General features: G+C 41.2%; 1 protein-coding gene across 6 annotated transcripts in view; it reads right to left on the bottom strand.

Moving 5' to 3' along the window:
- The window catches only part of LOC111866266 (clustered mitochondria protein homolog), a 125,801-nt gene that overhangs the window by 44,732 nt on the left and 69,126 nt on the right, over positions 1–11,943 (bottom strand). For all 6 annotated transcript variants that reach the window (XM_023855047.2, XM_023855046.2, XM_023855048.1 and 3 more), the window contains one exon: positions 2,883–3,466. In XM_023855047.2, coding sequence (XP_023710815.1) covers positions 2,883–3,466 — 584 coding nt within the window. The remainder of the gene's footprint in view (positions 1–2,882; positions 3,467–11,943) is intronic.

Raw genomic sequence — 11,943 nt, 5'->3', positions numbered from 1 at the left:
ACCCGGGCTGCCGCAGAGGGAAGCCAGCGACTAACCGCTTGAGCTATGGCACGACCCTAAGGCGCCCTGTAACTTCACTATTATAACTGGGAGGTTTATAATGCTATAAATACTCTGATGTTACTGTTTTCATTACTTTCTTTCATACGTCTGATGTGCTGGTCGTACAACACAGGTTGCAGCAAACAAACTTCTGCTGCAGAAGACAATTAACCAACTGTTATATAATATTAAAATATTTAAAAAACTAAGCATCTGGGAACAACAACAAACTAAATGAGATTTATGATGAAATGACAGTAATAATAAATTCAAGAAACACTTGTTATTATTTGGGTCGAAAGGAGTTCCCCCCTCCCAGCCAATTCACTTTCCAGAACACCAAATATTATGTGTGTGCATATACACAAGACCCATTTTTGCCATGTACAGCTGTGAAATGTGAACTTTTACATGGAGGAAATGTAGTACACCAGAAAAGAAATATTCAAGGAAATATCTGAGCCAAAGAGAACACATTAAGACATTAAACGATGAGAAACTCCATTACATACACAATTTGCCTAGAACTGACTGGATGATGAAATGGAGGAGGTCATTATATGTTGGACATCTAGCTTGGGCAGGGGAAAACGATATCCATACATAATTATGAAGAGGAACACTCTTAGAAAGTAGCCAGATGGAAGACTGAAAAAGAGATGGGAGCATAACATTAACCTGAATATCCAAGAGATGATTGTAAGGCTCAAGAGGGATTAGACCTTGACTCAGGATCATGCCCAATCACAGGCTTCAATGTTACTGTGTTGAAACCTTGAGCTCTAGAACCAATTAGCCTAATTAACTTCTGTTGCAATGCATGTAATATGGCACAGTGACAATGAGTGGTAAACTGTGAAGGAAACAGAAATGACTATAAGCATTACGATATACTATTATGGAATTCAAATGGAAGGAATGAGAAAAATCACCAAAACTCAAAGATAATACAGCTGGTTCCCAGCCAGAATCCAAAACAGATATCTCTCACAAACAGCATGATATGGACATAAGTATTTGGTAAGGTAATCTCCCCAGCCATCTAAACTGTTAAGTTGAATGGCACAGTAGTAACACAACTTTCACGGGTGAGATGCTTACATTTTCCAGAAGGTGCAATGTTGCATATTCTTGTGATCATATTGCAAATTGTACTTTAAGAAATTATTATTTTTAAATGACTTCAAAATCTCATCATAGCTGTATGATTATGTAGAGATCTTCCAAAAAACTATATATAATTTTGCTTACATCCCATTAAGAGTGCATCATATAAAACTTTTGAAATGCAGTTTGCAAATCTTAATGAAACATACTTTATGTTATGTACCAATTTTTGTACAGCTTTGCATTATTATTTTTTTATTGCTAGTGGGGTGGGACTAAGTCCCTCGTGCTGCAGCCATTTCTGGCCTATTGCACCAGCCCCAGATGATAGGTGAGGGTGATTGTGGAGCAATTGGTGGAATGAAGATTGGCAGGGGAAACCGAAGTACTCGGAGAAAACCTGCCCCAGCGCCACCTTGTCCACCACAAATCTCATTTGACCAGACCCAGGATCGAACCCGGACCGTCGCGGTGGGAAGCCAACGACCTACTGCTTGAGCTATGGCGCAGCCGTGCTTTGCATTAAGTAAGGGACATACGCGTAATGTAGTGATATGGATGAACATAAAATTTTCCCGGAAATTTTTGTGTAGACTGGTAATACAGAATTTCATCAAAATCCATATGTTCAATACATTCAGGGATCAAATATACAGACAAGCACCAGAACATGTACAATCTCCCCATCATAATTTCATTTCGTGCATTCTGTGCAAAGAGAACATCAAAATGAAAGGCAGTTCTCAAATTTTACTTTCCATCCATTTATCATTCCACTTTGCACATAATAGTCCTCTGCAGGTGCCATAAAATACCCACAGCTACAATTTTTTTAAGAAGTTACACAGTGAAACAACCTCTAACCAATTCTTTATGGTAGAAAAGGTAAAGTTGTCCCTGCGCTTAACTAATTAAGCACTATGCCATGAAGGCATATGGGGGAGCTGATGTATAGATCACATTTTCTTGACCTTGGCACCTTGACAACCCCCCCCCCCTCTGAGGAAAGAGTTAATGGTACCCATTGGATGAGAGGTTGGGTGGACCCCAGAGCCAGTTTGGACAACTTGGAGAAGGGAAAATTCTTGCCGCCACCAGGACTTGAACTCTGACCCCTTGGTTGTTCAGCCCATAGCCAGTCACTATACTGACTGCACTATCCTGGCTCCTAATTCTTTATGGTATGGACGTGAAACGTGGTCTATGACTAAAAAGGATAAAGTAACATTAAATATGTGGGAAAATACAAAATGTCAAAATACTACGTTAAATGATGCTAGCGTTACTTCCCAGATTATATAGCTGTTACATTCATTTTACTGGTGGAGTAAAATGAAAAACTAGAAGGGTGACGGGAGATCTAATATCAAATCTGCCCACTGGTTTGAAAGTTATAAAGAGGTAGTCAGGCGAACAACCATCCCCATGCACATGGTGCTCACACAAGACCAAATGTTGCAGTGTTTAGCATTCCTACTTCATATAAGGAAGGATGCAGGTTTCAGTCTTATTCTGGAGGGTGACTACAATGGCTGAGGTTATTCATAGCTTTCCACAGTCCCTCTGGGACTTTCATGGGACAGGTGATAACCACTTCATTTCCCATCTTTCCAAATTTGTTATTAATAATTATACAACTATTCATGCTACACAACCTTTGCATTTTAGAAAGCTCCATTAAATAAATTAATAAACATTTCTTTATGAAATAATGAAATAGGCTAAAAACTGACCTTAATAACAGATCCTTCCTTCAATCCTTTAATGTTTTTTAATTCTGCAAAGTTATCAAGTGTATTTCCATCAAGCTGTAGTGAGAAGCAGGTTCGATGACAGGTATCTTCTCGGTCCATTAAGAGCTGGTGAATTTCTTGGACTAATTCCATGCTTGAAACTTGTATGTCAAATTGTTCAGTACCAGGACTCATGATTTTAACTGTAAACCCCAAATCCTGTATTAACACTATCTCCTGGTCATCCTTCTTGTCCTCTTTCTCTTTCTCTTTGGTGGCTTCCACCTCACCTTTTTCCACAATGTTCTCCTCAGACCCATTGTGACCACTGATTACACTACTCACACCTGAACTGTTACTCTCCTGACTTTTGGACACTGATGATGCATCACCACTGTCAGTTGCATAATCACTACCCAATTCATTGGAACTGGGATCCTCTTCATGGCCGTTTGTGGTCAAAATACTGCGTCCATTGGATACAGAATTGTTGGTGGCAATTTCATCATGCCCATTTACCACACCTGTCAATGATTCCTCTTCTGCTTTTTCTACAACCTTCATACTGTCTTCAGACTTACTATCTGCAAGGAAACAATAAATAGTAATATAAAAATCATTTCTAGATAATGTTCAATCAATTTAGTAACCTTACTTGAGATCATGGAATAGATCTGCAAACAAGATTACTATAATATAATAAAATGTAAGTCATTACTAAGAGAAATCAGAAACTAAAATAACAGTACATGACATAGAGACAAAAGCAACTTTGAAATATGGTGGAAAAGCCTGAATACTGAAAGAACAGGCACACCAAAAGATTGAAACAGGCACAAGTGAGATGACTATGATTAATACTGGATACCACAAGACTTCATCATCAATAAAATATAAATATCAGATGAAAATTGCATGTTCCAAATATTAGTAAAATTCACAACTATCAAATGATCAGACCATTACATATCTAAAGAATGGAGATAAAGAGGATAACAAAACAGGCACTGAAATTAAACTATTCAGATGAAGAGAGCCTGGATCCCTGAAGAAGAAAAAAAGGAATGACCCATTATCCCTATTGGCTTTAGGAACAGTGTAATCCCATACAGTCAACGAGTCTGATGAAAATCTGTAAATATTTACACTGTTTCAGTTAGTTAGGAGTTTGCAAAAAAACTGCCTACTCTGCTTAAAGCATAGCTGATCCTCATAAATGCTATCCATTTAAAATTCATAATAAAAGTATGTTTTATAGCTTCCTATATGCTGCCATATTTGTCCATGTGAAAAATAATGTTGGTTATCTTAACTCAGAGTATATGGCAATCAACAGTATATCTGTGAGGATCTGAAAGGAAAATGGAAATGCTATCTCATCATTTGCCTGCCGGGACTGAGGAAAACCGTAAAACCTTCAGTCTGGACAATGAGTACTAACCATTCTACTGCAACTTTCAGTTCCTTGTGCATTCACAATCATGCTTCCATTGAAAACTATATAACCATTCAGTTGAAAAGAGTCGTTAAATCAGACCAACTTCATCACCACTGAATAATACACCTCCACAACCTACACAAAAACTCAATGTTTTGTGTCTCTACTGAGAACAGTAAGGATATCGTTAGCTGGTCACGGTAACCGAGCGGTCTAAGGCATGCACTGTCTTCGCTTGCTCGGAAGCCGGGTTCGTGGGTTCGAATCCCACTCAGGGCATGGATGTTTGTGTGCGTTTTTCTGTGTTTGTGTACAGGTAGAGGCCTTGCGACGAGCTGATCACCCGCCCAAGGAGTCCTACCGAATGTCTAAGATCTAGTAAAACCGAAGTGTAACGGAGAGTATCATGGAGGTAGGCCTAGGCCGAAATGAGGGCTGTAGCGCCAATGAAAAGAAAAGGATATCGTTAAGGTAGGTATTAGATAATCAGGTTTGGTGGATGCCTGTGATAAGCTACATATTACCCACCGTATCTGGTGATTGCAACTGACATTCGAGTATCATAGGAGTGAGGTGCCTAACGGCTGAAACTCCATCGGCGGCCAAACGGGATACCTTGTACTAGGGAGTTCGACCATTGCTGTGTTACGTCAGTGCCCGTGTAAAAACAGGACTTCTCGTTGTGCGATGAGTTTAGAGTTTTACGGTCTGAATTCTATTATGAAATTTACGTTTATCTCATACTGATATTTGTGAGGAAATACTTGCAAATAAGTTACTGCAGTTGTTAATCGTTCGTCTGGGGCAGGCAAGCGAAGTGAGGCAGGTATTACGGTACTGAACTTCCAGTGACTAGTTGGGTGCTTGCTTGGCTCTTCTTTCAGTTTCCGGGGATAGACTTCATGTTAATAATTAGAAGGAAAACTATATAAAAATTATGTGAATGCCAATTGTCTGTGTTCCGGAAACCAGTTATTAAAATAACGAAAGAACGTGACCGTTGAGGAAATGAGAGTACACACATGTACGTGTCGATGAAGCAACGAACAAGTGTTTTGTTATTGAAAAATAGAAGAAATGAACAAAAATGATCTCAAACCCATCCGCGATCTTAATTATCGTCAAATAATTTACTTAGTTTCGTGTATGACGTAACACCAGCGTTTAGACACGTGAATGTGCTAGGAAGTAACTTTCTGTGTTGTATCATCATCATCATCATCATCAGTAATCTGTGAAGACGACAGGTCCACAGTCTCTTCCAAAACAATTCCTCCATTTAATGCGATCCAGAGCTTTCTCCTTCAAATGACAGTATCCTCTTCTGTCCCCAAGGTCATCCAGCATCTTCTTACGTCTTCTTCCTCGTCTTCTTGTCACTTCTATCCGCCCCTCTATCTTTCCTTCGATAACTTCTTTTAGAAGGCAGTTTCTGCGTAAAACATGACCAATCCAATTAGCCTTCCGTTTTCTTATTTCGTGTAGGATATTCCTCTGCTCACTGACTCTAATTAACACTTCTTCATTTCTCACATAATCGGTCCAACTGATCTTCTCCATCCTTCTCCAACACCACATTTCGAAACTTTCCAGATGTTTCTGATCTACTGCCCTAAGTGTCCATGTTTCAGCCCCATACAGAGCTATGCTCCAAATGTAGCATTTCACTAGTTTCTTCCTCAAATTTAAGTCCAATTTGCTGGTAAAAAGATTCTTCTTCTTGCTAAATGCAGCTTTTGCCATGGCAATCCTGGATTTAATTTCACAAGTACACCTTCCATCATCTGTTAACAAGCTACCCAAATATTTAAAACATTTCACATTCTCCAGTTGTTTTTGGTCTATCTTTATTGTGACTGGGGTTGGTTGTCTCGAAATTTTCATTACTTTTGTTTTCTCCACATTCATTTCCATGCCATAGCACCTTCCAATTTCAATTAGTCTATCAATCATGCCCTGTAGCACAGTTTCTTCCTTAGCCATTAACACAAGGTCATCTGCATATTTCAGTTTGAATAATTTGCCCTCCTACTTTGAAGTGTTGTGCCGGTACAAAAATGCCGCTTCTTCATTTGTACATATACACATGCCATATCTTTTCCGCCACTGCATATTGTACTATTCCAGGAACCAAACAGGTCATCCACACTCATCTCCTGCATAACTTAACGCTATGCCAGGTTTTGAGAGAACGTCTGTTCTGCGATCCGCTTCTGGTTTTCAGTCAAGGGATAACACGGTTATTTATTTATTTATTTATTTTTGTTCGTTCTACGCGTACTAGCTACTTAACAAACTTCGCGGAAGTGCGATTAACATCTGAGCTTCATACATGTGAGGTCTCAGGTTGAGATCTAGGCTCGGAAACCGCCTTACCTGAGGTTTCCTTGCTTTACCCCAGTCCGTAAGGCAAATGCCAGAATAGCACATCAAATCAGACAGCCTCTCCCTTCCACACATTTTCCAGTGCATTGTTCACTGACAGTTCTGTCACTGGACGCAATGTAATCTGAGCTGCTGAAAGCGTCGTTAAATAAACCAGGATTGAATAAATTAATGATAAGTACACGCCAGATGTCAGCAGTTCCGTGGTGACAGTGGGAACGGCAAATAGACCGTGTAGCGTTGACATTTTGGATGACAGTTCTTTCGATCGAAGGTTCGTCTGCGAACGTGTAGGGGCTGGGAGTTGTGTGTATTTGTTGGATGAACTGAAATTGTTACCGTAGACAAATATAACGCTGTTTTCCTCCCCCCCATAAAGAATGTCGCATACAAGTTTGCGCCAATCACGGTTATGTTCTGAGGACAAAGCTCTAGATCGCATTAAGTGGAGGAACTGTTTTGGAAGAGACTGTGGACCTGTCGTCTGACAGATTACTGATGAATGAATGAATGAATGAATTATGAAATAAAGAAGATATTATACTACTCTCATCATTTTGTTTTAAACAAGGCTGGAAAAATATGAAGTGCTGCCGCTTTGCTTTCCCATTCGTTATGAGATGTGGGTCATCCACATACTGGAACAGTCAATTTTTGTTTTTGTTTGTATCGGATGTATCTAACTGATGTAGACCTAGGATGTGGGGAACTAATGATGGCACAACCTCGTTCCCATAATAGATGGAGCACACCTTCTCACGAAAGAGTTAGTTCGCGCAATCCTAAATTCAAAACACTTTCCACGATTTCATAGTCCTTACTACCGTCGCAGCTCTTTCATAATCGAATACACATAATTATTACAACATTTCGACATGCTCGGCGAACAAACAAACGGATCACGAAGAAGAAATAAGTCCTGTTGTAATTCTGTTACCCACTGGATAGACCCACTGCTGATAAACAGCCAATGGGAGTTCGGTTTCACAGCTTGTTTGTCTGACGGATTCAATGCAGAAGAAGCTAGGTGTACACAACCTATTCTGAGTATGCTGTAAGACAGTTACACCGAATCAACAACAGTTTCAACATGCCCTAGTCTATTCTGGAATGGCTTTACTTTCTTCCTTTGGTTTCAAAATGAAACTGAAGATTCAGAATTTCTGGACTGTCACAGCCTGTGCTAAGAAATTCGAACTAACCCCAATAGAAAAAGTAGCACGGCAAACGAAACAATTTATTTGCACTACGCGAATAAAATGAAGACAGTGTCTCTCAGTGCGGATCGCACTGGCCCCGCGGTCTAAGGCAGCGGTTCTCAACCTATGTGAGACCGCAGCCCGGTTAATTCTTTTCTTTTTATAAGACGAGGGCCCGGTAACGGGTCTTGGCCCGGCAGTTGAGAAACTCTGGTCTAAAGCATGAACTGTTTTCGCCCGCTCAAATACTGGGATCGTGGGTTCTAATGTTTGTGTGCGTCTGTGTTTTGTGCGTAGGTAGCAGTCTTGCGACGGGCTCATCCCCCGTCTAAAGAGTCCTACCGACTGTGTAAAGAGATCGGGAAATTGAAAAAGCGGCCAAGGTCCAACGAAAGGTCTGCAGAGCCATAGACAGACTGATAGTGTCTCTCAATCTGAATGCCTGCTCCATTATTTCGCCTCCGAAAGTAATAAAGCTATAAATTAACGTTGGTATTGGGAGTCCATCGAGAGTTGTAGGGCGAGTTTAATTCTGTATCTCCACAATATTTCCCATGCGTTATATGAAGCTCAAAACTCCATTACCATTTTCGTAAGAAAAGCCTCGTTGTGTTGCACAGACTAATAGTACATGAAATTAGATACGGGTAAAAATAAAGTAAGTCACTCACGGCCCGGGTTCGATCCCGGGTCTGGTGAAGTGGAATCTGTGGTGGCCAAAGTGACGCTGGGGCAGGTTTTCTCCGAGTACTTCGGTTTCCCCTGCCAATCGTAATTCCACCAATTGCTCCACAATCACCCTCACCTATCATCTGGGGTTAACAATAGGCCAGAAGTGGCCGCAGTACAAGGGACTTAGTCCCACCCCACTAGCAATAAAAAAAAAGTTAGTCACGGTAGTCGAGCGGTGTAAGTCGCTCGCTCGGAAGCCGGGATCGTGGCTTCAAATCCCATTCATGGTATGGATGCTTACAGTGTTTGTGTGTGTTTTTTTTTCTGTGTTTGTGCACAGGCATAGGCCTTGAAACGAGCTGATCACCTGCCCAAAGAGTCCTACCGAATGTCTAAGATCTAGTAAACCAAGTGAAACGGAGAGTTTCATGGAGGTAGCCCAAGGTCCAAATTGGGGCTGTAGCGTCAAAGTGAAGAAAGTAAAGTTATCCCTTTGCTTAACTAATTGAGCACCACGCCATGAAAGTTTATGGGGAGGGGGTGCAGGTATAGCTCCGGGTACTCATACCTCGGCACTTGATGTAGGTGGCCATGTTCACGCCCCAGACACCTTATTCCCCGTTTGAAATTTCGTTTGACTGTAACTACAGAGCCAGACTCGTGAAATCATTGCAAAACTACAACCATGCAGCTTTTGTACTTGCGACGCCATTTGTACATTTGCTGTAGCACTTCAGGTGGAAAGGAACTGGAAAATCAAGTGGCACAATCATAAACTTGATCAGCTAATCAACATACTCAATTGCATTTGATTCTCATTCCTGCGCCTTTCGGTTCATGAGCAGTGATACAGTAAAGTTTATGTGTACGGCCTGTATATAGTAAAGTAAAGGGAAAGTAATGAGACACCATGCAGTATATCTGCAGTGCGACCATCTTTCCGTCAATGAACTTCAGTGTATCCAACAAATACAGTTTTTGATTCTGTATTTCAGCATCCCGTTGCAATTGTTCACATTAGCGTCCACTTGTCTATATCCGTCTAAATTGCAACACGTGCTTTACACTTCAATATATTCTTTAACACTTAACATTACATATTTCGGCCTCAAAAGGCCATCTTCAGGTGTTTTATTACAGATATTCAATCAAGACCTTGTTAAAACTGCTACACTGTTTCGCTGTTCCAATTCATTTTAAAAACCACACACTGCAGTCCTCCTTTAATTAACATTCTTTTATAATCTGTTGTTTCACTTCACTCAGGGTGTCTTCACTTCTGTAAAATATATTAAAATGTTTTCCCCGGCAGCTTGCTCCTCACGTTCCAGTCACCCTAAGTGAAGTAAAACAACAAATTATAAAAGAATGTTAATTAAAGGAGGACTGCAGTGTGTGGTTTTTAAAATGAATTGGAACAGCGAAACAGTGTAGCAGTTTTAACAAGGTCTTGATTGAATATCTGTAATAAAACACCTGAAGATGGCCCTTTGAGGCCGAAACAGGTAGTGTAAGTGTTAGAGAATATATTGAAGTGTAAAACAAGTGTTGCAATTTAGACGGATATAGACAAATGGACGCTGATGTCAACAGATTCACATTAAGACTAACATGTAATGGAATGGAGTAGCTGTATGTAACACACCACATTCGCATTCGAGAGTTGCTCGTTTCGAATCTGAGCCGGGCCACCGGCTACTCCGACCGAGGGTTTCTGTGGTTTTCATAACTTTCTCCAGACAAAGTCTGAAGCAGCTGGCTGCAACCACTTCCTTCCAACCCCTTTCCAATTCAGCCATCCTATCGTCATACCACTTGACGCTATAGTGTCCCTCTGCTGACACCATCGTTGCGTAAACTACGCAAATGGAAACATAAAACGGTATCGAACCTACAGATTTCTCTGAAACACAAGAAGGTACTTTAACGGACCCTTACCGAGGCGCAGAAACGGAATGTGGTGGTGCTAGGCAACGGCTCAGTAAAGATGATACCGCGGAATGCAATAAATACGCAACAATAGAAGAATTATTTGACGCGTCGCTTTCTATGCGGTCCGTGTCGTATCTTCTTGTTTATTCATGCGTTCGCTTTATACACTTCGTGCAAAAAAAAAAATGGAAAAAAGCAAAATCAGAAAGTCTGTGGCGACAAAGCTACAGTTGATGGACAAAATGTATCATAAGGCCGCTGTTGGTATGATGTCTTCAAAACTGATACTAAAAAATGCGGCGTGAGAGTACAGACAGGATTCGGCTGGGTCAGGACACAGTCTACTGAGTGATCTTGTGACTATGGTAATGATCTTTCGAGTTCATAAAAGAATGTCTCAAGAACTAGTTATGTTTTCCAAATAAAGGTCCAGAACTATTTTGCGAAACTGATGGTTAAAGAAACACGATAGAAATAACAATAAAGTAGATGGAAAGGCCGCTCCATAGCTCAAGCGGTTAGTCGCCGGCTTCCCAAAGCGGCGGCCCGGGTTAAAACCCGGGTCTGGGCAAGTGGGATTTGTGGTGGACAAAGTGGCGCTGGGGCGGTTTTTCTCCGAGTACTTCGGTTACCCTTGCCAATCTTCATTCCACCAAATTCTCCATCATCATAATCACCCGGGGCAGGCTACAATAGGCCAATCAGCGGCCGCCGTGCCGAGTGGACCCAGTTGGACTCCACCTCCCACTAAGCGAAAAGTAGATGGGAAAACGGCTTTATAAACAATGTATTTCAAGTGGATTATCACGATGCAGAAGTCTCAGTGCTTGATGTTAAACCCAAAGTTTAAGTCTAAATATCTCTGTAAAGCAGTATTTTGACACGAACACAAGCGCGATGAAAAGCTACGGCTTTAGAGCGCGTTGGTAACACTGCCAAACAGTCACGTGACTCAACTATTTTAACTAATTTCAAAAGCCTTGAAACCAAGGGGAAGAAATTAGCATTACAAGAGGCTAGCATGCCAGAGGTCCATGGATCGAATCACAAGGTCATGATCATGCCTTCAACTTTTCGTCATTTTCTTCAGACGATTAGGATCCGAACGTTGCGGTGTAGCGTAGTGTAGCGTAGACCTCCCGCTTCAAGTCAAATACGTCCCGGCTACCCTGACTGAGACTTCCTCGGCTCTTCGAAGTAAATTCTGGGACAGTTCCTAGAAATATTACACGGCCGTTTACTTCCACATAATCCATATCCATCTTAGGCAGATCACAGTGGCCGCGCGGTCTAAGCCATGAACTGTCTTCGCTAGCTCGAACGCCGGGATCGTAGGTTCGAATCCCACTCAAGGCACTGATGTCTGTGTGCGCTTATTCTGTGTTTGTGTTGTCATGTGTGTAGGTAGAGGCCTTGCGACGAGCTGACCCCCGTC

This window comes from Cryptotermes secundus, unplaced genomic scaffold (genome assembly GCF_002891405.2).
Source record: "Cryptotermes secundus unplaced genomic scaffold, Csec_1.0 scaffold1025, whole genome shotgun sequence".
In the NCBI taxonomy this organism is placed as follows: domain Eukaryota; kingdom Metazoa; phylum Arthropoda; class Insecta; order Blattodea; family Kalotermitidae; genus Cryptotermes; species Cryptotermes secundus.
This window is presented reverse-complemented; position numbering and strand designations above follow the sequence as displayed.